The 27,668-nt window shown below is 44.9% G+C and overlaps 1 protein-coding gene across 13 annotated transcripts in view; it reads left to right on the top strand.

Annotated features, from left to right (window-relative positions):
- Atg7 (autophagy related 7) overlaps positions 1-27,668 on the top strand; it is a 241,271-nt gene that overhangs the window by 144,383 nt on the left and 69,220 nt on the right. For all 13 annotated transcript variants that reach the window (XM_052174569.1, XM_052174579.1, XM_052174568.1 and 10 more), the window contains one exon: positions 14,803-14,925. In XM_052174569.1, the coding sequence (XP_052030529.1) occupies positions 14,803-14,925 (123 nt within the window). The remainder of the gene's footprint in view (positions 1-14,802; positions 14,926-27,668) is intronic.

Consider the following 27,668-nt stretch of genomic DNA (forward strand, 5'->3'; position numbering starts at 1 on the left):
TTACACATTGTGTAAATGAGCCATATTTTCTGTATCCATTCTTCTGTTGAGGACAACTGGGTTGTTTTCAGCTTCTGGCTATTCTAAATAAAGCTGCTGTGAACATAGTGGAACATGTGTCCTAGTGATATGATGGAGTATATTTTGGGTATATGCCCAAGAGTGGTATAACTGGGTCTTTAGGTAGTGGTATAACTGGTATTTCCAGTTTTCTGAGGAACCGCCAGATTGATTTCCAGGGTCATTTTACCAGTTTGCAATCCCACTAGCAATGGAGGAGTGCTCCTCATTCTCCACATCCTCACCAACATGTGTTGTCACCTAAGTTTTTGATCTTAGCCATTCTGTTGGTAGATACAGTGGAATCTCAGGGTCATTTTGATTTGCATTTCCCTGATGACTAAGGACTTCCCTGATTTCTTTAAGGGTTTCTCAGCCATTTGAGATTTCTCTGTTGTAAATTTTCTGTTTAGTTCTATACTAAACCCATTTTTTGATTGTTTTTTTTGGTTTCCTGGTGGTTAGCTTCTTGACTTCTTTATATATTTTGGATATTAGCTCGCTATCAGATGTGGGGTCACAGTGGGTCATCTCAAGTTTAAAGGTAGCTAATGTTTTGATGAAAAAACTTCTTAGGTCCTCTACATGGCCTTGTTGCCCAGTTTTCACGTGCAGTGGACAGCAGTGAGCACTCTGCAGTGACTTTAGGGTCACATTCCTGACATGCTGGCAGCAGCCCAGTGCTCCAATTTGAAGCAATTCTTTGCTCCTTGACCTCATATCTTTTACACTCTCTAGGCCTGGCTTTTTGAGTCGGTCTTGCCTGTGTTCAATAGAAGATGCAGTCAGACTAGGCTAGGATGATAGCTGTGTTTCCTACTAGCAGTGTGCCCAGCTCAGAGCAGAGAGTTCCCCTGTGCAGTCAGGGCATCCATCAAAGTCCTAAGAACCTTCAAGCCTGCCTCGCTGTGGAGTAAGGCCTCCGCACACAGAACCATCTGGGTGGTTGTCTCTATGGGAGGAGAGAAGGCTCTTTTATTCCTGTGTTCTCTTAGAATGGGAATGGCAGGCCTGGTGTGTCCAGCTACAGCCTTCTGTCACCATACAGGGGCATTGGGCAGGTTACTCCTAAATTATCTGTGAGACTATTTATTTTTCTTTAGCAATTTTAGATTCATAGCAAAATTAAGAGGGGAATCCAGAGATACCCTACCTGTGCCCCGCATGAGTACAGCTTCCTCAGTATTACAGCCCCTCCCCGACATCATGATCCCCCAGTTGATGGCCCCACATTGATACTCATCATTTAAAACCCATAGTATACATCAAGATTCACTTTTAATGCTGTACATTTTATATGCTTTAGACAAATATATATAAAGGTACACTTCCAAACAGTACCACTACTGCCCTGACCAATAACCTTTTAAAATACCCTTTTAAACCGTTTTGTTCCTGAGTGTAGTATATTTGTGTATAGTAAGTATAGTTGAGCACATCTGCTTCACAGCGCCCTGCCCAGTACTCTCCATAGTTCTGCCTTTTCTAGAGCATCGCATTGCGGATGCAGCACATACCCCTTGTCTTGCTTATGCTCACTTTTCTGCTCTGTGTAATCTGCATCAGACACTGTGTCTGCTGTGTCTCTTGAGGGCCCAGTGGCTCGTTTCTTTCCATCCTGAGTATTGCTCCTTGCCTGGATGCACTGGTTGCTTACCCCACTGTTTTGTGCCACCTGTTCATGTACTGAAGAGCAGTTTGGATAGAAACAAACAGTTTCTGTTCACACCTGTGTGCAAGCTTTAGTGTCGCCGTGTCTTCTAGGCTCTCCTGGGTCGGGTGGAAGAGTAGCCTTGGTTCCATAAGACACCGCTCATGCTTTCCAAGGGGCCATGGGTCTGTGCCAGCAGAGAGTGACATTCCTGCCAGTCCGAATCCTTACAGCATGTCAGCCATCCTGATAGCTGGGCAGCAGTGGCCCATGGCTGCTGTAGCTTACGTTCCTCTGGTGGCAGGTGGCATGAAGGATCTGTCACATGCTTACTTACTTCCATGACTTGTCTTCAGTTAGATGTGTGTTGAGGTCTTTGGCCCATTTTTAAATCGCATAACTTGTAATCTTACATATTATTTATTTGCTTATCTGTCTGTCTGTCTGGTAGCAGTCCTTTCTCATATGCCTTTGGCATTTTCTCTCTGTCAGCAGCATGACTTGATACCTGTTTTCTCTTGGCTGAAAAATTTTCACTTTAGCAGAAATCAGCTCTCCAGTTCCTCCTCCCACAGATCACACCGTTGGTGCCAAGACGGGATTTCCCCATTCCCTCTGCCAGCTTTCTAGGTCTGCATTCTACATGCAGACCTGTAGCTCAGTTTGAGCTGATGCTGTGCAGGTTTTTTTATGTGTGGCTGTCCAGCTGTCCCCATGTCATTTTTGAGGACTGTTTCACTGTATCCCCTTTACTCCTCATTCACACTCAGGTAACCACATTCTTGCGGGTCTATTTCTGAGCCCTCTGTCCCGTCCCACTGGTCCAGTTGTCTGTTCTTTGACCAATCCTACTGTCTTTATGATTGCAGTTGTACGGTGGGTCTTAACCTTGGGTTGTGGCAATCCCCAACAGTTCTTCTCCGTCCATGCAGTGTTGCCTCCTCTGGACCCTTCTGTCCCCCTATAAAGACCAGGGACCCTTATCACTGACACCTGCTGGGGTTTCCAGGATGCCCTCAGTTCTGTAGATTACGCCAGGAGAGCCAGCCCTTTGCTGCAGCTCCTCTTCCCATCCGCAGGCCTAGAGCACCCTCCAGTTATTTAGCTCTTCCATTTGTCTCCTCGGTCACCTGATTGGTTGTACACACTGTAGTACCAGAACGGAGAAGACTGAAGCAGGGGCATCATGAATTCCAGGCTAGTCCAGGCATGTAGCAAAATAATATATGTTTAAAAGGAAGGAACAGAGGGATGCAGGGAGGGATAGTGGTAGATTATTTGTAGAAACTTTTTTTTTTACATTGAAGAAACTTTCTTTTAGTTTTGTCATAAATGAGTTTTTGGCTTTGCCAAGTATTTTTATAAAACGCCTGATGTGCTCATGTACTTTTTTAGCCTCTTGATGCAACAGTGGACCTTAAATACTTGCTTGTTAAACCAGCCTTGAAACTGGCTGCTTGCTTCTACATCTGTTGAGGCAGGGTCTCACTGTGTGGCCCTTGCTGGTCTGGAATTTCTGTGAAACCAGGCTTGCTTCAAGCTTCAAATCTTCCTCCTGCTTGTGCTTCCCAGGTCCTGGGTTACAGGCACGTGCCACCACACCTGGTTAGTGTATTTTTAGCTGTATGACAGTTCTGGGCCTGTGGCCTTTCAGGGGAAGAAGGATCTTAATTATTAACTCAATTGTTTTAATAGAAAGAAGCTAGATCAGGATTTTGATTTATTTTAAGCTATGGTTCTCAGCCTTCCTAATGTTGAGATCCTTTAATACAGTTCCTAATGTTGTGATGACCCCAACCATAAAATTATTTCATTGCTACTTCATAAATATAATTTTGCTACTGTTATGAATTGTAATGTAAACGTGTGATATGCAGGATATCTGATATAGGACCCCATGGGGGTCACAATCCCCAGGTTGAGAGCCACTGTTTTAAGCTTACTTTAGATCTCTCCTTTTTAAGGTTCCCTTGCATATAGTCTTAGGGGACCGCCATGTTCTTTCCTCTTTACTGACACATCCTTCTGTTCTGTGTTTCTTTCTAAGCACTGTTTACATTGTGGAAATTCACATGCACTGGCTGTTTTTGCACTTAGTTCAAAATAGTTTTAATTTCTCTTGGCATCTTGTCTTTGACCCTTGTGTCACATAGATCTGCTTCTCCATCTCAGGGGTTTTGTGTTCAGCAGTTTTTATTACTTTTAGCTTTCTGTTGTGCTGACAGAGGCCTTGTGTAACTTTTTTTTTTTAAGAATTTTATTTTTATTTTTAGTCATGCCATATATAAGTGGGGGAGGGTGCCGTGTGCATACAGTTATACAAAAGGAGAGCATCCGGTTCCTGGAGCTAGGATTACAGGCAGCTATGAGCAGCTCCCATGTGCTGCGAACAAGCACTGGTCCTCTTCAAAGGCAATAAGTATTCGTAGCTGAGAGGAAGGTGCGTGCTGTGGCTGTTATCAGTTGCATGATATCAGTTCTGTTCAGTAGTAGTCAGCAGTTTGAGATCAGATGTGTCCTCTTAGCTTCCTGACTGCTGCATCTCTTCACGATGATAGAGCATGGCTGACATCTCTGGTGCTAACAGTGGCTTTGCCTCCTCTCAGCTGTCCTATTTCTCCTAGTTATCCCTAGACTCTGATATTTTGGTGGGATGACCAAAATAATTAAATCAATAAAGAGACTGCTGACAAGAAGGAAGATCTGAGTTTGAGTCTCCAACACTCACGTAAAAAGCTGGGTATGAGGGTGCATGCCTGAACCCTGTCTTGTTTGGGAACAGAGCCTGGAGGATCCTGAAAGCTCATAGGCCAGCCCGCCTAGCTCAGTCAGTGGGTTTCAGTTTGAGTGAGAAGCACTGAGAAGAGAAAGGTGGAGATGACCAAGGCAAGGCAGCCAGTGTTGTCTGTGAGTCCCCACGTGCACCAAACCTGCTCCTTTTCTACCTGCGCCATTACAGCCCTCCTTAGGCAACCCCTGTTGTTCTCTGCCCCCAGAAAGTCACCATGTTGATGATAAACTTGGTGCAGACAACCGAGTGTCATGTATACCATAGCCTAGAACTCCTGGACTTAATTGATCTTCATGCCTCAGCTGGTATTACCTTCATAGGCACCTGTACACATGTGTATACATACACACACACACACACACACACACACCTCCACACACATGTGTATACACACACCTCCACACACGTATACACATACACACACCTCTACATCCTATCTTCATACGTACCTGTACACATGTGTAAATACACCTCCACATCCTGTCTTCATACACACCTGTACACATGTGTATACATACACACACACACACACACACACACACACACACGGAGGGAGGGAGGGAAGGAGGAAGGGTGGGAGGGAGAGAGGGGCAGAAATTACAGGGCTGGCAACAGAACTGAGAGCTGATAGAGAGCTTGTCTCACATTTTGAGAAGAGCCACGCCTTCTTGGAGAATTATAAGCTGTGCATTGCAGAGTCGCCCATTTTATTTGGCAACTTTACTTGTTTTGAAGTCATCCCAGAAACATATATACACTTCTTTGAATGCTGTTAACACAATATATTTTTCTACATTTACGTTTAAGCTTTGAGTCTGTAGATAACCTGGCTAAGGGTGCAGTCCAGAGAACGGATGCTTGCTTACTCTGCACAGGCCTGGCTTCCATCCCCAGCCCAGTGAGAAGCACGCGAATCTCTCATATAGCGTGCATAGTGTTTGCATATAGCCTGTGCATATATCCTCTACTCTGCTTCAGTCATCTGTAAACTGTCTGTAGAGCCTAGTATACTACAGTGTTCTAAATGGCTGTGAACTCTGTAGTGGGTACCACACACACACACACACACACACACACCACACACACACAATGTGTTTAGTGCAGATGCAGCTGGGATTTTTTTTTCTTTAAATATTTGCATCAGTGATTGTTGAATCCACAGATGGAGAACCGACTGATGCCCAGGGCCAACTAAAGCTGCTACGAGCCTGTTGTAGTTTTTCCCTTTCTTAGCTTATATGTTATAATTTTATCTTTTCTAATATCTGCCTGTATTAGTTACTGTTTTATTACTGTGAGGAGACATGACCAAGGCAACTTATAGCATTAGATTGGGGGCTTGCTTACAGTCTCAAAAGGTTGGTCCATGGTGATCGTGGCAGGGACTGTGGCAACAGCCAGGCGGGAAGGCATGGTGCTGGAGAAGTAGCTGGGAGCTCACATCTAATCAGCAAGTTGCAGGCAGTGAGATGGCAAAACAACCTGGCACAAACTTTTGAAATCTCAAAGCCTACCTCCTGTGACACACTTCCTCCAACAAGGCCATGCCTATTCCAGCAAGGCAGTATCTCCTAATTCTGCCCACATAGCAACTCTAACTGGGGACGAAACATTCAAACACTTGAGCCGATGGGAACTATTCTCATTCAAACCACTACACTGCCCTAGAGTGAAACATACCTTACAGCTGCTGCAGCGCCACTGTTCTGCAGTGCTGTACCCGTCACAGGGGATGGACGCCTTATGCTAACACAGTGTCCTAATTCTTCCTACCTGTCCTTGTGTCACTGCTGCCACTCATTTCAGTTACACATGTATCCATGATCATATAAGGTCCCCTCCCATCTTCATATTGATTTTCATTTATGTTCTCATCGTGTTGACTCAGGTTGCTTGTTACATTGTTATTTTGAGCAGAAAATAGGGCAGACAGGTGGCTCAGTGGGTAAAAGCATTAGGCAGGTAAGCCTGACAACCTGGACTCAATTCCTGTAACCCACAATGCCAGATGTGGGGCTGGAGATGGCTCAGCAGTCCAGAGCATGTACTGCTAAGCAGAGGACCTGAGTTCAGTCCCCAGCACCCAAGCAGAGGCTCACAACACCTCTGAGTCCAGCTGGAGGTAGGAAGGGTCTGGTGCCCTCTCTGACGCCCATAGACACCTGTACTCATGTGCACATATCCACATAGGCACATACATGTAATTTAAAACAAAAATTTTACAGCCTTTGCTGTGTCTTGCTAGGTCCCCTCCTGTTCTCGTATTGTTTTTCATTTATGTTCTCACTGTGTTGACTCAGGTTGCTTGAGCTTCTGGTCTGCTAATCCCAGCATGCTGACTGTGTCTGGTGTGGGTGTTTATTCTGTCTGTTCAAACTGCTTTTGTCTTTAGTTAGCCTTCCTTGTATTTTCATAGCTGGAAATGATGCCCCATAAAGAAAAGTGTAAATGGGCTTTATTGAAACAGAGGCAGGCTGGGTAAGGGGAAAGGGGACGCCCTCTAGTCCCTGAGCTTGGGACTGTGAACATGACGACTGTGTCTCTTTCCTCCTGCCGTGGGCCATGGGCAGGGCAGGTGGGTATTTCTCCTTGCAGGCTCTCTTAGGAACTGCTCTCTGCCCTGCCTGTGTTAAAAGAGCGCCTGCCCTAACTCGCCTGCAGGAAGCAGAGTGGGTTTTCTCTGATGTTCACCCTGGGAACTAGTTGATCTCTGGGCTGTAAAACTCACAAAAGCATGGGGTCTTCTTCCTCCTGGAAGTCTTCCCTCTGAGGCTTCCAGAGGCTCCCCCTGTCTGTTACAGTGCAGGTATTCCTGCCTGGTACAGGTTCCCTCTGACTGTCTGCTTTCTTAAAAATTTTGTTTAGTCTGCCTGCAACTTTAATGTAGGAAACAGATTTTTGCTTTGTGACTTCAACTAAGTAAGAAGTTGTAGAAGTAGGCACTGTGTGTGGTTTTGAATCATTATGTGCAAGGAGTATAATGCCTAGACAAAAGTGACTTTTAGCAAGAGCTTTCCAGAAACTCTACATTTACATCCCCATTAAAAATATATAAGCTGCTCTTTAGACTGGGGTATATGTTTTGTGCTGCCCATGTTTAAGAATAATAGACAAGTGGCTGGAGAAAAAGCTCAGTGGTTAAGAATGTATAGTGTTTTTGCTGAGGACCCTGGACTGGTTCCCATAAACCACATTAAGTCACTCACAGCTACCAGTAACAACAGTTTCAGGAGATTCAGTTCCCTCTGGCCTCTGTGGACACCTGTCTCATCTAGTGCACATAAATTCATGCAGGCTCACATACATAAAAGGAAGGGAAGAGAGGAAGGAAAGAAGACAAGAGAAGAGGAGAGAAGAGAAGAGAAGAGAAGAAGGATGGGAAGAAAAAGGAAAAAGAAAGAAGGAAAGAGAGAAAGGAAGGAAGGAAGGAAGGAAGGAAGGAAGGAAGGAAGGAAGGAAGGAAGGAAGGAAAAAGAATCCATTCACTTTATTAGATATTTGCTTTATTTACATTTCAAATGGTATTCCTTTTCCTCATTACCCCTCCAAAACAAACCCCTACACCCTCCCCCTCCTCCTGCTTACCACCCCCTCCCCACTTTCTTGACCTGGCATTAGATGAAAGCTATTACACTGGGCCAGCTCAGTTGGGGAGTGGTGCTTGCTGTCAAGCCTGATGACCTGAGTCAGGATCCTGGGCCCACCCCACATGGTGGAAAGAGAAAGCTGACTTCACACGTTTTTCTCTGTGTTCTGGCAAATATACCCACCCAAGAGTCATATAAGAAATAAATAGATAGATAGATAGATAGATAGATAGATAGATAGATGTAAGAAAAATATTTTTTCTTTTTTTCCCCCAATATATTTTTTATTTACATTTCAAATGATTTCCCCTTTTCTGACTCCCCACTCCCCGAAAGTCCCATAAGCCTTCTTCCCTCCCCTCTTTTCTCCCATCCACCCCTTCCCACTTCCCTGTTCTGGTTTTGCCCTATACTGCTACACTGAGTCTTGCCAGAACCAGGGGCCACTCCTCCATTCTTCTTGTATATCATTTGATGTGTGGATTATGTTTTGGGTATTCCAGTTTTCTAAGCTAATATCCATTTATTAGTGAGTGCATACCATGATTGATCTTTTGAGACTGGGTTACCTCACTTAGTATGATGTTCTCCAGCTCCATCCATTTGCCTAAGAATTTCATGAATTCATTGTTTCTAATGGCTGAATAGTACTCCATTGTGTATATATACCACATTTTTTGCATCCATTCTTCTGTTGAGGGATACCTGGGTTCTTTCCAGCTTCTGGCTATTATAAATAGGGCTGCTATGAACATAGTGGAGCACATATCCTTATTACCTGCTGGGGAATCCTCTGGGTATATGCCCAGGAGTGGTATAGCAGGATCTTCTGGAAGTGAGGTGCCCAGTTTTCGGAGGAACTGCCAGACTTCCAGAGAGGTTGTACCAATTTGTAACCCCACCAGCAGTGGAGGAGTGTTCCTCTTTCTCCACATCCTCACCAACCCCTGCTGTCTCCTGAATTTTTAATCTTAGCCATTCTGACTGGTGTAAGGTGAAATCTCAGGGTTGTTTTGATTTGCATTTCCCTAATGACTAATGAAGTTGAGCATTTTTTAAGATGCTTCTTAGCCTTCCAAAGTTCTTCAGGTGAAAATTCTTTGTTTAGCTTTGTACCCCATTTATTAATAGGGTTATTTGTTTTTCTGGGGTCTAATTTCTTGAGTTCTTTGTATATATTGGATATTAGCCCTCTATCTGATGTAGGGCTGGTGAAGATCTTTTCCCAATTTGTTGGTTGCTGATTTGCCCTTTTGATGGTGTCCTTTGCCTTACAGAAACTTTGTAATTTTATGAGGTCCCATTTGTCAATTCTTGATCTTAGAGCATAAGCTACTGGTGTTCTGTTCAGGAACTTTCCCCCTGTACTGATGTCCTCAAGGGTCTTCCCCAGTTTCTTTTCTATTAGCTTCAGAGTGTCTGGCTTTATGTGGAGGTCCTTGATCCATTTGGAGTTGAGCTTAGTACAAGGAGACAAGGATGGATCAATTCTCATTCTTCTGCATGCTGACCTCCAGTTGAACCAGCACCATTTGTTGAAAAGGCTATCTTTTTTCCACTGGATGTTTTCAGCTCCTTTGTCGAGGATCAAGTGACCATAGGTGTGTGGGTTCATTTCTGGATCTTCAATCCTATTCCATTGATCCGCCTGCCTGTCACTGTACCAATACCATGCAGTTTTTAACACTATTGCTCTGTAGTTATTGCTTGAGGTCAGGGATACTGATTCCCCCAGAATTTCTTTTGTTGTTGAGAATAGTTTTAGCTATTCTGGGTTTTTTGTTATTCCAGATGAATTTGAGAATTGCTCTTTCTAACTCTATGAAGAACTGAGTTGGGATTTTGATGGGTATTGCGTTGAATCTGTGTATTGCTTTTGACAAAATGGCCATTTAAACTATATTAATCCTGCTAATCCATGAGCATGGGATATTTTTCCATTTTCTGAAGTCTTCTTCCATTTCCTTCTTCAGAGTCTTCAAGTTCTTGTCATACAGAACTTTCACTTGTTTGGTCAGAGTCACACTGAGATACTTTATACTGTTTGTGGCTATTGTGAAGGGTGTCATTTCCCTAATTTCTTTCTCAGCCTGCTTATCCTTTGAGTATAGGAAGGCTACTGATTTGCTTGAGTTGATTTTATAACCTGCCACTTTGCTGAAGTTGTTTATCAGCTGTAGGAGTTCTCTAGTGGAGTTTTTTGGGTCATTTAGGTAGACTATCATATCATCTGCAAATAGTGATAGTTTGACTTCTTCCTTTCCAGCTTGTATCCCTTTGACCTCCTTATGTTGTCTAATTGCCTGAGCTAGTACCTCAAGTACAATATTGAAAAGATAAGGAAAGAGGGGGCAGCCTTGTCTATTCCCTGATTTTAGTGGGATTGCTTCAAGTTTCTCTCCATTTAGTTTGATGCTGGCTACTGGTTTGCTGTATATTGCTTTTACTATGTTTAGGTATGGGCCTTGAATTCCTGTTCTTTCCAAGACTTTAAGCATGAAAGGATGCTGAATTTTGTCAAATGCTAGGAAAATATTTTTTTAAGAAAAACATTACTTATCATCAGGAGATCAGAGTCCCCATGAAAGCCTTCTCTAGAGTAGCCCCAAATTGGAAGACTTTGGTGGGCTTCAGTGCTTAGCTGTAGACTGGATTTGATGGAGCAGAGAGCAAGAGTTAGCACAGCCTCAGATGAAGATGTGATGCTCCTGGCATTGTCTCTACAAAGACATTTTACCATCTTAGTCCAGAGATGTGTTTCCGTATATGTCATTAATAACAAAAACCTACTGTGCAAAATGGTTAAGCAAAGGCTCAGATCAGGAAAGGACAGGTATCATTAGACAGACAAGAGTGAACACTGAGCTGGCACGTTGGCTCAGGAATAAAGGTGCTTGCTGCTAAGCCTGGCGGTCTGAGTCCAATTTCCAGGACCCAAATGTTGGAAGGAGAGAACTGACTCCCACAGGTTGTCTTCGGACCTTTAAGTGAGCGCTTTTATGGTAGATTGGACTAGGGTGGACTAGGGTGTGAGCAGAAGTGGGCAGAGCGAGGAGTGGAAGTGGGCGGAGTGAGCAGAAGCAGAGAACCATGCTGCTCAGTACCCTTGTTAGCTTGAGGGCGGTGTTGTACCTCGGATAGGGTGGAGGTTACAGTTAGATGCACTTTATCTTCCTCCCTTCCTTCCTCTTCTTGTTTGTTTGTTTTTATAGTTGTAGCTACATTCCATCCTCTAAGAAGACTAAGCCCCTTCTAGGAGGAGAAAGGCCTAATACCTTTCACGAGCTACTTGGGTTCAGCTGTTTAACTCACAGCACCGGAGGTCTGTGCATGGTTCCACACACTCGAAGAGGATTAAGTTTTTTCCACATATTTTCTAGCCAGCACTGTTAAAGCTTCAGAATTAAACTGTCTACCCTGGGTACAGGCTGCCTGTCCTTCGTTTGTCCTTGCTGTCCCTCTTTTGCTCACAGATTTTTAGGGTTACATAGTGATCTTTAGAAACAAGGGCTTAAAGTCCAAGAGTTCAGCCAAGATCCAACAAGAGATCCACTTGCACTAAGCCATCAGTAAATAGATGAGAAGCCCTTCGTTTCTTCTGAAGACACTGTTCTGATTAGTGAGGAATCTCATTATTGAGGGTGAAGGAATCCATATTTATTAAATGCTTTCTATTTTTTGTTGTTGTGTATTTATTTATTTATTTATTCATTCATTCGTTTATTTAGACAGCCCTTGCTCATACTATAGACCAGGCTGGCGTCAAGCTCAGAGATCCACCTAGAGTGCTAGGATTAAAGGCATAAGCGGCCATAGTCCAGCTCTTAAGTGATTTCTAAAACCCATGCGTTGGGCTGTCAAGCTGATGCCTACTGCTGAGCCAGGCTCTTCGGTTCTCCAGGTCTCCCAAGGTGACTGCAGCCTGTGGATGGTTTTCTCCCAGCTTGGGCTCTTCTCAGCCCCTTGGTTTGGTTTGGTTTGGTTTGGTTTGGTTTGGTTTGGTTTGGTTTGGGACAGAATGTCACTGTGTAGCCCTGGCTAGCCTGGAATTAGCAGTGTACACCAGGCTGGTCTTGAGTATAAGGAGATCCCCCTACCTCTGCTTCTGGGATTAAAGATGTGTACCACCACTCCCACCTTTCTCAGCCCCTTCTTGATGCTCTTGGCTCCCACACATCTCATATTTTTATCCAGCTAGGGGACCCATAGATGCAGCCTCATTCACCTTTTCCCCAAAGCCCGCCTGCCATGAGCAAGCACTTAGCTCTGTCCCTCAGCACTGCTGAGACGCCTTCCGCTCCCCACCTCCCTTCTCCAGCCCCTGACCCTGGCTTTCCCACACATCTCTGCCCTTTAACTCCCATACTGCCTGGGCAGGGGAGCTGGTCCTGCACTCTTCTTAAGCAGGTTATACTTATGGCCTGAGGGCAGCTGTATGCAGAATCTGTAGAATGCCTGACTCTGACCTGTGGCTAGCCACAGGACACCACGTGGACAGTTCTGCCGGTGACACTATGCCAGCATTCAGCCTATTTCGAGATTTTCAGATTGAGAGCACTGAGACCATTGAAGTAATTGTATGAGCCTGGTTTCCCCCTTTTTTATCCTCCCTCCATCCTTTAAACACACCACTACATACACAGTGTGGATATTGGCTTTGTTTAATATATTGCTATATCTTGGAAATCAATTTGTACCAGTTATTCAGAGCCATGTGTGTTTTATAATGAGTTACAGGATATGCCACTGATTGTAAATGCAGCATAATATGGCTGCACAGTCCCCTGTCAGATATCTGTTTTCATGGTTCTCTGCTACAGTGGTTCAGTGATCAGTCTTTCATCCGTGTTCATGCTACAGACAGCTGCCTGGAAACTTTGACAAGTGAAATTGCTGAATTATGGTATTTATGCTTTTCTGAAAGGAGAATATTTTAAATTCTGTTTCTTGAGTTATTGCTTCTCCAGTGTCTGTTCACATGTCTACTGACTCCTGAACATACTCTGTGTTGTCTTTTTCACACTACTCTGCCTATCTCTTCTGGGTTCTAGAACTTTCCAGGCCCTGCAGCTCACTGCCTGCCCTTTAGTTGACAGTACTGTGATCACTGAGTATGACAGTCATGTTTTGCTCTGAGAGCTTTTCTTCTCTGACAAGGCGACTGGCCTGTCCCTTCTGGCCTTTTATGTGAAGGTTGATGTGCTTATGGGAATCCTGTCCATGGCTTAACTGTACAGATGGACTCTCACAACAGGAAGTTTATGTACCCAGCACCCAGACATTGTTAACACCGTGGACCACCCTGAGCCCCTCTTATAGGTAGTCTCTCCATAGGTCCACTTCAATCTTGAATTATAAAACTCTAGATTAATTTTACCTGTTTTTATTTTCAACTTTGTATAAAGGTAATTGTGACCTGAGTACAGGTTCTTCTGTAATGTTTAACATGTGTATTTTTAGTTCCTATTGCCATATAATATTCCATTCTGAATAATCACTTCAGTGACTCTAGTTTAGTTACCATGAAGGATGTTGCCAGGAGCACTTGTTTCTGCCTGCTGATGCTCCTGTGTGCACATCTCTGTTTATATATCTAAGGATCTCTGAGTCATAGGGCACATAAGTTCTCAGCTTCTAGATGGTCTCCTCTGATACTTTATGGGAGCCTCAAGTGTCCCATATTCTGACTTTGTAACCAACCCCTTTGGTGGGTCTTTGATCACAGGATGTTGAGCCTATTCTTGTGTTGATTGACCGTGTGTGCAGCACTCCTGTTGACATGTACAATTCCATTTCTAACAGTTACGTTTGAACATGCTTTTCTGCTAGCTGGGATGTCAGATTTCTAACAGACCATTTGTCTTGCCCACTCCCTTGATTACTTTCCATTTTTCCTCAGATATTCCCTCATCTGTTATTTATTTTGTAACAAGTGATCTTGGGTTCAGTAGCCTGAGTCTTGTAGAACATTCAGTGAACTTGCATGAAACTTACTTTATTGGAAAAGTTGGCATCTACACAGATGTCATGACTCTCCTAAGCAGATGCAGAGATTAAGTACCCAGTCCTGTATTCTTTCCTACAGATTTTTTTTTTTTAATAGAGAAAGAATGAGAATTTGTGTCTCTGTGTGTATGGCCATCTGTCATGTCTTTATGTGAGTACAGTGGCATCGGGTTGCCTGAAGCTAGTGTTACAGCCAGTTCTGAGCCACCTGATGGTGGGTCATAGAAGCTGAACCCCAGTCCTCTGTCCTCTTAGTCACTGGGCTCTCTCTAGCCTGTCAGATAGCATGTTTACTCTATGTTTTATCTTTCTTTTTAAAATTTTCTTATCACATTCATTCATTTATATGTAGTTACATGTGGTGTGTATGAGCGTGTGTGCATGTGTGAGTGCATGCATGTGCCAAGGAGTGCTTACGGAGGTCAGAGGACAACTTGTGGGTGTCAGTTACTTCTACTCTGTGGACCCCGGGGATAGAACTTGGGTCATCGGGCTTGGTGGTTGGCCCCTTTGCCTGCTGAGCCATCTCCCTGTGTTAGATGCTTGTTAGAAATCAGAGCCTTTTAATGCATATCTACCAGCATAGTGCATCCCCCCTTCTAAAAGTCCCAATGTTTTTCAGGTTCTTTTTTTTTTTTTTTTTTTTTGTTAGCAGTATCCTTTCTTTTTTTATTATTGAATATATTCTTTATCTACATGTTTTGTAGGTTCTTGATCAATACGAGCGAGAAGGATTCAGCTTCCTAGGGAAGGTATTTAACTCCTCACATTCCTTCTTAGAAGATTTGACTGGTCTTACACTGCTCCATCAAGAGACCCAAGCTGCTGAGGTAAGAACACTTTGCTCCTGTTCTGAGGATTGAGACTTAAAACCTGCCTGACTCTTGCCTTTGTGAAAGGGAATAGAGAGATTGACTTTGGCTTTTTTTTTTCTGAGAGCAGGGAGCACCCTGGTGTGCTAAAGCATCTGCCCAAAGCACCAAGCCAGGGCAGAGCAAGTCCAGTGGCTGATTTCCTAGCATTCCTTGTGTTTCTGGGGATGTACTTGAGGACAGCTGTTGGTAAACAGTCTCCTCATAAGGGCTCTGTCAAACACAAGTCAGTGAGGATCCTGGACTCTGAGCTGTGTCATCAGAGAAAACATGGACGACTTGTTGACAGTCTAGTCAATGTTAGGTGCCAACATTGGTCTGCTGTGAAATGTCCCTGTCTGGCTTGGAAGTTGTGCAGGTCCCCACCCTGAATGAGGGACAGCCATAGACTGAGAGTGAAAACAGGTTCTCACAGTGAACTTGCTTTCCCCTGAAGAGGTCATGAGGTGAATTGAACCCTCAAGGCACTGCCATGGCTGTGCAGGGAAGCTCTTGCCACCCCTATTCCAAACACCTGGTTCAATCTCAGACCTGGCTACAGAGCCGTGAGTCTTGATCATTTATAAGCATCCCGGGGATTGTGTACAGAGGAGGCCCCAAGAAGTCAGGGAGTGGCTGATCTGGGCCAGTCCTGGCCAGCCAGTGGAGTAAGAGCTATTTGGAGGGATGCGATGAGCTTTGAGTGGAAGAAACCTTTGGAAAAACCAGAGCGTGGCTGCTTGGACTTGTGAGCAGGTTGGAGTGATTTACAGGCACACCCAGGAAACAAGGCTGTCTTCTAGCACTTGCTTAGAACTGAAAGTGATTTATCTCTAACTTGCTCAGATGCTGGGTCATTAAACAGATGTGATCTTTCACTGATGTCTGGTACTTAAAACCCGGAGAGTCCCTCATCTTCGGGGTTAGGAAGGAAATGCCATCTCTGGAGAGCTCTGAGAAACAAAGCTGTCCCCTAAACCTGAGCCTGGGGCCCCAGGTCCGTTTCAGGTTATGCTGATGGCAGCCGCCGTTGCCTGAACATGCATGAGGACGAACCTGCAGGTCTTTGCAGCCATGACATCACTGTCAAGATGGTGAAAAGGCTTTTCCAAGTCACCCAGAAGAGTAGAGAGTTCCTCTGATCTCACCCTAGAGACAGACAAGATGTCAGGGTAGTGGGCTCAACTTCTGATCACTTCTAGTTATTCTGTTTTAGTAGCTCAGTGAACTTATCCTTCTCAAAGACCCAGAGAAAAAGAGGTTCCAGCGAGCCTTGGTAACAGTAGGCTGTGGGCAGGAGAGCCTCAACTGTGAGCCTGAGGGGTTTCTTGTTTGTTTGTTTGCTTGTGTTTTCAGGTTCTTCACTAAGTTAGCACTGGGGTCTTAAATGCCCCATAACATTAGAGTCATGTAGCCTATGACCCACATGTGGCTTACAGCTGTGGTGTTTTGGAGCTTGCCCTGTGTTAAATTTTGAAGAAAGCCAGAATTTTAAAATTATGAATTTTACATTAAAGTCTGAAATTCCTTATTTTCAACTTCTTTGAAAAATCGAATCTGGCATCTCAGGGTACATACTTCTTGTCTAGAGAGAGCCAAACAAAGGACCCATTGGGCACAGGCTCCGAAGGCACAAGCCACGTAACTGCTCGGGCTGCAGCTCGAGTAGAGTGCTCCCAGGCACGTGAAAGGCCCTGGGTCCAGGGCCAGCACCACATCAGGAAAGGCTATAGAAACAGTCATACCTGTCACGTGGCTCCTGTTTCCTCTCCTGGATACAGACACAGCTGCTATTTCTTCATCCTTCAGCCGTGTTCTGGGTTTATTTCATGTTCTGCAGTTGACAGCCTTTCTGGGAGTTTGGGTCTGTAACCCTTGACTAGCCAAAGCTCTAAATAGAAACTTTAAAAGAAAAACCAAAATAGTGCCCTCGCCAGGGGACCTGTTAATAGCAAAAATCATTGTCCCACGTGTGTGGATTCAGGACAGTAAAAAAAAACATGTGTGTGAGAAAGCAAATGTGTATGTCAGAGAATTGCTGGGGATACAGCTTACTAGTGGAACACTGTCTAGTATGTAGAAGCCCCAAGCCTCAGTTCCTCGTGGTGAGGAAGATCAGGAGTTCAAGGTCATACTCAGCTATATAGCGGATTCCAGGCCAATCTGCACTACGTGAAACCTTCTCAAATACAAAACAACAAAAACCATATATATATATATAATTTTGATTTTTATACCTATTGTTGGTGCCCTGTTTTCATGTTTGGTGTTTGCAAAAGACTCATCAAAGTAATATGTATTATTTCATCATATATGTTGTCTACAAAAAGATTTAATTTTTTGTGGTGCTAAAGCTCAGAACCATGTGTATGCACGCATGATAATGTGTGTGTGTGTGTGTGTGTGTGTGTGTGTGTGAGACTCAAGAATTACTAAACATGTTCTGAAAATCTTACGCCAGCACCATGTTGGTTATTAGAGTAGGGATTAATGAGACGGTGGTACTCATGGGCTCATGTCCATGTGAGAAGCAAAGGGATTGACAGTGAGCTGAGGTGCCATCCAAAATGTTTAGCCATGTGTATGCAGTAAGTTCCAAGACTCAGCGGGATGTTAAAATCTCTTTTAGGAAGACAACTACCGTTCCCTTTAGCCCTTTAGGGGTTTGCTTTGTTTTGTTTTGTTGTTTTTTGTTGTTTTTAAGATTTATTTATTTTATATATGTGAGTACACTGTCACTGTCTTCAGACACACCAGAAGAGGGCATTGGATCCCATTACAGGATGGTTGTGAGCCACCATGTGGTTCCTGGGAATTGAACTCAGGACCTCTGGAAGAGCACTCAGTGCTCTTAACTGCTGAGCCATCTCTCCAGCCTGGCCTCTCAGTTGTAAGGGTTAGAGACTGTCTTTATAATTCTCTCAGTTGTATGGGTTAGAAACTGTCTTTATAATTCCCTCAGCACCCGTGCCTCCTTCCAGTACTGATCACTGGAGAAGGAAGATGCCCAGCTGAACTTGCTGGGCACCACATGTCCCCTGTTTCCTCAGAAAGAGTCACAGTGACAAAGATACAGGCAATCAGGGCCATTCTGTGTTCAGTGAGATTGAACATGGCAACCCTAGCTTTGTCACGCACCACCCTCCTTCCACTGCCCCATTTCCTAGTGGACTCCAGTGAGTCCATTCAGCGTCACTGTGCCCTATCCTGCTGCGGAGACCAGCAGGAAGGTGTGCTTAAGGAAGGTGCAGATGGAGCCTGGGGGCCAGCCCTGGGAAGATGCCTTGAGTTTAGTAGTAATGTTTTTGTGGTAACAATGAGGGACAGGGACTGATGTCTCTGGAATGAAGCTTGGAGGGAAAGTAACAGGACCAGTGACCTAGCATGGCAGAGAGCAGGAGTTACCCTGTTTGTCACAGTGAGCAGAGGCTGCAGAGCTGGGTACAGTTTTTGTTTGGGGTTGTTTGTTTTGTTTTTATATACAGGGTCTTACTGTGTAGCCCTGGATGGCTTAGAACTACATGCAACCAAGGCTTAATCTATATACATCTAACACGACAGAGATCTGCCTACCTCTGCTGCCCAAGTGACAATCCAAACGTCTTTACGTGGAATATGTATGGAGGGTTAATCTTATTTAACACTAAAAAGTAAAAAGAACTTAGGAAAGGCCATTGCACTGGCTTGTGTTTTATCTTGGGGCCTTGGACAGACACTTGCATTCTTTGGATCCCATCCAGGTGTCAAATGGTGCTTTCATTTTGCCCATGGGATGTTAGAAGGCCCCACTTACCTTCCTACATTCTTAAAACATGAACATGTATGAAAGATGCTTTCATATTTTGCCTTCAAGGCCCAACCTCCTGAGAGTAGAGCTGGTCCATGGAGGCTGGCCGTGACCCTCTGGTCCTTCCTCTAGCCTCTTTGCGACCTAAGGAAATGGAAGTTGCAAGTTGGTGGACCTTACCATGTTTCAGTCACAGATCTGCTCAGGAGTTCCTGGAGTGTTGCTTTAATTGCTAGATTTCCTAAGGAAAGTCTCAGTCTGACTCAAACATACTGATGCATTAGCCTCATTTTATGAAACTGGCTCAAGTTAGCCTCTGGGGTTATTTCTCATCCTGGGACAAAATATCAGTTTCCGTGTTTTTATTTCATTCCAACTGTGGGTTCAGTATCATGCTCTGAGAAACACCAAGATATCTTTTTCTACTCTGTCTAACTGAAGAAAAAAGGATGACTCCTAAGGGAGCTGATGAAACACATCTTGGTCCATCCTTGAGAGATTGAAATTCCCAGATCCCATAGCCAGAAGCCAGACATTCTCCTGCCTGGGGGATTAACTTGAGGCTGTCTGCCCCTCACTCAGGCCTCTTGGCAACACAGGGCAGTTGCACCAGTCTTAGCATTGTGCTCACAGCATTTATGACCTCGGGTTTTGGTAAAGCTGCATGCTTCTTGCAGATTCATGGAGTTAATTAGTGATAACAGGGAAGGGAAGTTGAACACCAACTGTTAACACAGGCTGTACAGTCCCTTGCAGGCTGGCAGCCACTAGGAGGGCTGCACTGACAGATCCATCCACAGTTGAGATTCAAACTCTTAACTCAATGGGCTACAGAATTCTAGAAGGTAGAATGTCTGTTGTCCTCATAGCAAAAGTCACAGGAGAAACATGGCAACCGTATGGTGTGACTTCATGGGCAGAAAGCCTTCCTGTCCTGCTCAGTCAGCCACGCTGTTAACAAGGGCTTCTGCCCGGCCTTTGCACTCACCCCAAGTTTCTGGCCCTTTGCCCTCACAGCTGGTTTTGATTTGGTTTCTGTGGAATAGTTTTTTGTTTTGTTTTGTATTTAACAACAGTCAGATATTTATGTACAGCTTCATCAAGAGCCTCTGATGACAAATATGCCTTTGGAGGCCAGGGGAAGCTGTGGGAAACCCCCGTGTCAGCGCTCAGACCTGTTTGCAATGGAGAGGGTTCTCTATGGGAACTCATGAGCTTGTTCGAGCACCTAGCTTCCCAGAGTCCTACGCTAGCCTGTCTCCCCTGGTCTATCCTGGGATGGGGCCCTGCACTGATTTTTCCCTATGAAGCAATCCCTCAAGGTCAGCCTTGGCCCTCTCTCCTGAGTGAGGGGAGGAGAGGCAGAAACTGCAGGCACAGAGCCATTTGCTGCTTCACTTGGAAACTGGAGCCTGTCTTTTGAAATCCAGCTTGGCAGCGTCCCATTGAGAACTCGCTGTATAAAGTGTGTCCCTTTTATTTGCTGTCAGAGTTATCTGCAGAAATTTGAGATGTTTATATATGTGGGCATTAGGGATGGTCCTGTTGAAGAGTAGACGGCAAAGTCTGAATGGAATCCTACCTTCCAGAGAGGAGACTGGGTGGTGCAATCTACTTAGAGGCCATGGGAGAGAGAAGGGGGAAATCACATGCTACACACAGACAAGACAGCTGAGCAGTAGAAGAGAGGCACTAGTCCTCCTTAAGCCACGGGAATATAATCCTTTTTAAATTATGAGACTTGAGTCCTCTCTCAACCATGAAATTCAAGCACAAAACCATAAAGACTTCAAGATATTACATTAACCTAAAAAATATTTTTTAAACTGAATCAGTCATGTCAGACAGGAATTGTATCTGGGCTTGTCTGACTGGATCCTCAACTTTGATTGGCAGTTGTATATATCTTTAAATCATGAGAACATTAAACTAAGTGGATGCATTTTGAGTTGGAGGGGCTTTTTAAGATGGAGTCTGTGAGCCAGAGGGTGGAAACTGAGTGAATTCCTAGAACTAGGTAGCACATAGGCCAGGCACAGCTGACCCGATTTCCTGACTCAGCGGTGCAGGGCCCCTGGAGGTGTCCCCGCAGCCTGCCCTGGCCTTGGTTTTCTAGGGGCTATATTTTCACAGCTGATCCTTCTCATTTGCAAGCAAAACAGCTGCCTCCGTGTTGAATTTGGGGGAATTCCATATTTCAAGACTGTAAAATTAAATAGTTTTGTAGCTCTGAGATTGCAGGTCTGAATCTTCCATTTCTCAGTTGCCCACAGGGCTCAGGGACAGCAGCAAAGGTGTGTCCCTGGTACTCCAGTGTCATCGAAGTCTCAGCTAGTGTCTATCAGCTCCGCCCACTCGTGGTACTGCAGAAGCAGAGAGGTCCAGCCCTGTGGGACAGTGCCATGGTGCTGGGGGAGGGCGGATGTGAGCAGGACAGGGCTATGGCTGTAGGGACAGAGCTGACACATGCTTCTTTTGTTTCTGTGGAATCTCAGGCTCTCATGCCAGAGGGGGCTCCAGGCAAGAGTAAACATTGGTTCTTAGAGGTTGGAACTCAGGGTGTAGGACAGGAAAAGCAGAGCAGGTCCCATATGTGCCTGTGGCAGTAGGGCCTCTGAAACTGTACTGTAGCTACCAGCACACTTCTCTTCTGGATATGCCTATAACCACCTTATGAGGAAACTCATTTTACAGATGAAGCTGTAGAGGACAGAGGAATAAACAAATAGACTGATGACGTGCTTTTGGACTTTACTGTGTAAAGCCTCCATTACATGGTAAGGTTTGCAGTACACATCAGCAGCCTGGGGCAGGGGATCAAGGTGCAGCTTTCAGGGAGTCTCTACTTTCATACTGAGCCTAGAAGTTTCCATACATGAGCACTTTGCCTATCTCTCACAGACACATTTGTGTATTAGTCAAGGTTTTCTAGAGTCACAGAATTTACCGAATGTCTCTATATCTTACGGGAAATTATTGGAATGACTTACAGTCTGCAGTCCAACTACTCCAACAAGGTCAGCTGTAGATGGAAAGTCTAAGAATCTAGCAGTTGCTCATCCTACGAGGCTAGGTGTTTCAGCTGGTCTTCTGTAGAAGCAGGTTCCAACAGATGTGCAAACAGGCAAAGAAGAAAACCTCCTTCTTCCATTGTCCTTATGTGCCTCCAGCAGAAGGTGTGGCCCAGATTAAAGGTGTGACCACCACGCCTAGACCTAAGCTCTTCTTTACTTGGAACTTGCTCTGCCCCAGGCTGGCCTTGAACTCAGAGATCTGCTTGCCTCTGTCTCCTGGGATTAAAGGCATGTAATTACCTGGGCCTAAGCTTTTCATGGCCACTAAGCCTCAAGATCCAGATCAAAAGCCCGTGTCTTCTAGTTTCAAGATCTGGATCACAAGTGTGCCCTCCATTTCTGGATTGTAGTTCATTCCAGATATAGTCAAGTTGACAACTAGGAACAGCCGTCACACCTGTCTCTTTGTGCTGTGGCATCTGCCGCATCACTGTACCTTCTTACTCTTCCACTGGCTTCTAAGAAAATCCAAAGGTCCCTGAGAGGTTTTCCTCACTAATGAACTCATGACTCATCTAGAATTACCACCTGGAGAGGAGCAGGTCTGAGGCGCTTTCTTTCTGGGCTTCCATCTTCCCTAGACTGGAAAGGAAATCAAGAGCTGGCCACCACTTGATGTTACAAAGCTGTGTGGTTTAAAAAAAATGTTAACAAGCTAGAAATAGGTAATAGGTTTTGTGTTGCTAGTCTGTGTGCTGAGCATAGACCCCCAAGGCCTCACACCTGCTGCGCATGCGCTATGCCCAGGAGCCCAGTCTACAACCCCTTGTTTTGTTTTAGTATTTATCTTGCCTTGAGCCTCCTTGGAAGAGACCCCACCTAATTCTGCTTAACATTTTATTAAAAGGAAAGAAACTTGGCTTCGTAAGAAGAGTTTTCAAAAACAGTTGATGTTCATAAAGGATTACACAGATAAAACATTTGTGTTGTTTCTGTCAGACTCGAACTGCAAGCATTGATTTCTGAAAGCATCAGCTCAGAACCATGCTAGTTTGTATTTCTGTGCCCAGATACTTGTTGGCACACTCCTCCCTCTGTCCCCCTCCATTCCATCCCCTTTCTTTCTTTAGTTAGTGGCCTGTGAGAATAGATACCAGTCCATGATACCTGGGTCCACTAAAGCCTTAGCAATGTAGGCCTGAGGATCTAGGATAGGCCAGTCTGCAAGAAGGCCTGGGATTTGCATGCTGGAGGTAAAGGTGGGATCTCCCCCTGGGCCTGTCACTATTTATATCACTTCCTGGTACCTGAGTCCACCTGGGATCTGAGATGACGCCTAACTACAAAGGTGCTGGCATACCTTTAGAATCTTTAGAAGATGAGGAGCCAGTGAGATGGCTGTCATGCAAGCCTGCCACGCTGAGTCTGAGCCCTGAAACTCATCCTGGCTTATCTAGGAGCTCAGATCGGTGTTAGTATTCCTACTGCAAGAGGAGGAGGGTGGAGACCATGGAGTTGTCCAGAACACATGTGGACCAGCCAGCCTGGAGCACATAGTCAGCAGCGACAGTGAGGTAGAAATAAGAAGCTTCCTCAAAAGTGTCCTCTGACCCTACACATGTACTGTGGCACTCAAAGGCCTGGAGACACACACATACAGGTAGTGTGGGGGAGAGTGATGATGGTGATGGTGATGGTGATGGTGATGATGATGATAATAATAATAATAATAAAACTTAAAAATGAAATCTTTAAAAGATGATACAAAATTAGTTAATGTAGTCTAAGTACAACTTTTTCTCAGTTTTTTCTTAAACTAAAAGCGATTCTTAATATGTAATGTCACAGACGTTTGAACTTTAAGCAAGCATTAACCACCCTAGAAGTAGTTTGGTTTTGTTGTTGTTGTTGTTGTTGTTGTTGTTTGGTTTGGTTCGGGTTTTTCTTTCTTTTTTTTTGTTTGTTTGTTGTTTGTTTTTTTGAAACTGGGTTTCTCTGTGTAGCTCTGTTGTCCTAGAACTTGCTTTGAAGATAGACCAGGCTAGCCTTGAACTCATAGAGATTCACTTGACTCTGCCTCCCCCTACCCCCTGAGTGCCAAGATTAAAGGCATGTGCCACCAGGCCCGGCCCTGGAAGTAATTTGTATTAAATGAGTTTTAGAGTGTCAGATTAGCAACATTGTCAGAATATATGAAAGAACTGTGTGGGAAAAAAATGGTCTTAATGTGAAACAGACTGCCAATGGCACATGCTTATTGGCTGTTCAGAGGATAGCTTTTTCTCTGGTGAGTCCCCAGAGTGCTCCCTTCACATCAAGGCTGTTCATTTCACAATTGATCCACAGACATGCCAGCCCTCCATAAAGCAGAACAGCATTTGCATGGGTCCTGGGCACATCATTCCCAACGCCTGGAGTCATCTGTCTGTCACTCACGATCCCTCAGATGGTGCCAGTGATGCTCAGTTATCACACCATATCTCTTAAGGAATAATAAAAGGAAAAGGTCTGGCCAGGTGTGGTGGAGCATGCACCCAGGAGACTGAAGCAGAATTGCCATTTCAAGTCTGGTCTTAAAAATCAAAACAATATCTAAGCACGGTGACACTTCATGTCTTTAATCCCAGCCCTTGAGAGGTAGAAGCCAGAGGGTCTGCAGTTCAAGGCCACCTTCAGCCACATAAGGAGTTCAGGGCCAACCTGGGTTATATGAAACCCTATCTCAAACAAAACAAAGCAAAATCCTGTCTGTGCTCAGTACAGAGATGCTGTCTTAAGTTTCCATCTGCACTTTATTGAGTTGTGGCTGTGGAACCGGAAGAAATGGAGGCTCATGGTCCATCCCTCTGTTGCTGTGTGGTCCCCGACTTTGTTCAGTTCATCCATCTTGTCTCAACCTGTTTCCTTCCCCTTGAGATCTGCCTGGGACCCCTGCTGAGCCTGCTCACTCGAGCCTTCATCTCCTTTGAGGAATGGGTTCTGACTGGTTGGGCCCAGGTGCACAGGCTTCTGACAGGACCACATGCCTCTGAGGGGAGAGAACTTGATGCCCAAACTTCTTTCAAGACATTTAAATGACAATGATCAAGGAAATCCCCTCCTGCCTTTTGGGGGGGGGTCTTAATATTTTAAAGTCCTCCACAATACATGCAGAACAAACATAATGGGTTCTCCATGGCTTCATGAATGAAGTGTGATGTAAACTGCCCTTCCCAGCTCACGTGCTGATCGCCGCCTGCAGTCCCGGTGGCCCCCACTCCACACACCCTGCTTTTTCATCGTCAGCCTGGGGGGCACACATCACCAAACAATGCAGTTCTGTCCTAAACTTTCAGGAATGGAATTGTGGGACATCTGGTCCATGCTGTGGCTGCAGTTTGCTTAACTCTGGTTGCCATGCTCTGTTCTCTAGTTAGAAAGCCCCTCTCTCCTCCAGCAAGCTTCAGGTCTGGGATACAATGCAGACTGAGGTGCTGCTGGGTACAGATAGCTCATGGGGTCCTGCGCTGCACTTCACAGTGTCAGTGTGTCTCGGGGTTAATAAGAATGTTGGATAGAGTCAGGTTTTGTTGGGCTGCCAACCAAGGTCATGCCTGTGATTGTTTTACTAGCTGACCAAACTCGGGGTTTACTCCTTTGGGGGCAGATGCCATCCCCACTTAGACATGCACTGTAATGGAATCTTTAGAAGTGGCATTTTACCTAGCATTTACTCTGGAGTGATGGCCACTTAGCCTTGAAGTAATCTTTTATAAATAGTCAGTATTCTTATCTGGGAGTTATGGGGTTGCTCTTCCTACGGCAACTTCAGACCCTTTGCATGACCTCAGTTGCAAGACATTCTTAACTAACTAGGACTTCTTGCAGTGACTGAGAATTGCTTAGGTAATAGTTCCTTCAGACAACTTCTGTCTAGATAAGACATTTTGGTATGTGGGAATTGATTTGCTAAAAGGCCTTTTGTGTAACAATCAATACAAGCACTTCTGCAAGAGTGCTCTGGGTTCTGTCCTCTAAGGCTGTCCCACCCTGCAGCTAGCAACGCCGTATTATATTCTTGAGTGTCTCTCTTCGATCATCCGTGTAAAATACCAGAGATCCACTGTTTAAGTGGGATCACAATTTTTGAGTCATTGAAAATGCGCATCTTCAACTTCATCAGATCATGACAGACTGCTTTCCAGCAGCATTTGGGCCAGTTTAAGCTTCTGTAACTCCATGTCCTTGCCAAATTCTTGGCACATCATATTTTGAAATTGTCCCCAATCTGTTAGACTTGCAACATTATCATGTTAGAATTTTGATTCCCACTGTCCTGATTACCAGTGCGGTTAGCGACTACATTTGTGATTGTTTGGATTACTCTCTCCGATGGCTTGTCCCACTATTTCAACTCTGAAGTTTCTGGCATGTTCTACTGCGTTAAGAAGAAAGCACAGTAGCATGACTTAGTTATTCATTTGAAAAATATGATGGGGCCTGCTGGCTGCATTCTAATCCCAGATGATCCATGTGCCTTGGTCAGAGTCCCCAGTCCTCTCTATCAGTGCACCCATGGGAATTGTCAGGGAGGCTTTTTGGAAACTTATACTGCTCAGAGCATACCTGCACCACTTGCATCCAAAAGATGAGCTAGTCTCAATCGGTCTCCTACACTGATGATGAGAGAGTGAGTCTTCGCCACCCAGGCTGGATACTTTTGATTGTCCTCCTCATCCACACTCTGAATCAAGATTAACTTCTCTGATGAAAGAGGAACAAGGGGGAAATCCCTTCACTGTGTCTGTAGAGAACACTGGTTCCAGCATCCTAAGCACTGCTTCATAGATGGCCAGATACCCATCCACGGAAGTGCACTGCCAGAAGCCATGAATGAGCCTTGAAAGGAATGGCCTTATGCTCTGCCCTGGATTCCTTCAGGAATGACTGACTTCCTCTTGTAAGATCTGGAAGACTAGTTGGTCAGTGGTAGGTTATTTCTCCGCTGGTTAAAGTGAGACAATTTAAATCAGATTAAAATATGTTAAAGGCAGGTTTATTAGGAAGTTGCTCTTGGGTAGGTTTACTGGATCTAAGGACTGGGGTCAAGGAAGTCACCATGGGGGTTGGGGAAAAAGAGAAAAAGGGTGCATACATGGGAGGGGGGGGGAAGAAGAGGAAAAGGAGGGAGGAGGAAAAGGGGAAGGGGAATGCCTTGGCTGGAAAGTTCAGGGTTGGGGTTAGGGTATGCCAGGTAGGGACTGAGGAATGCTAGAAAAACCTAAAGGCCAGGTCTGCTTTGGTTGAAGCCACTCAGGGAGATGCCCAGTCCCCAGCATATAGGTCTAGATGAACCTATATGGGTTGGTAAAGAGCATGGCCATCCTGGTTGGGGCCTTGTGGGCTGGGAGAGGTTCTTCAGGTGGGGTATAGGAGAGCAGTATGGTGCTCCACAGTCACAAAGGCCTCCGTAATAGATGCTCCAGAATCCATCCACTCAGCTTCTCCAGAGCCCTCTGCCAGTCATAGCCATGTCACCTGTGGTCCATATCAAACATTCGCATTATACCTGGTGTTTATCAGAGAGTTTTCTGCATTTGTGCATGTGGTTGCCATACCAGTCTTCCATGAGAAGCTTCTTTAAACCTCTAGACCTTGGTTATGAGTGACAGAAGCCAAAAGCTCAACCTACATTTACTGTAAAAAGTAACTACTGCAGGCATTACTTCAGGAAAAAGTCCCTCCCACAGAGTCCAGTGGTCAAGATGTGACTTCATGAGGAACAGATCTCAAGGAGGCCTTTGACTCCAATGTATAGGACATGATGAGGGCCCAGGGCCAGACCTGACCACCACAGAGGCTCCAGGTCCTGGAGAAGCCTGAGGAGATGGATGTGGAGGCATTTGATTCTGAGGACTTCTGCCCAGGCTGCAAATAAGGCC

This window comes from Apodemus sylvaticus, chromosome 2, assembly GCF_947179515.1.
Source record: "Apodemus sylvaticus chromosome 2, mApoSyl1.1, whole genome shotgun sequence".
NCBI lineage: Eukaryota > Metazoa > Chordata > Mammalia > Rodentia > Muridae > Apodemus > Apodemus sylvaticus.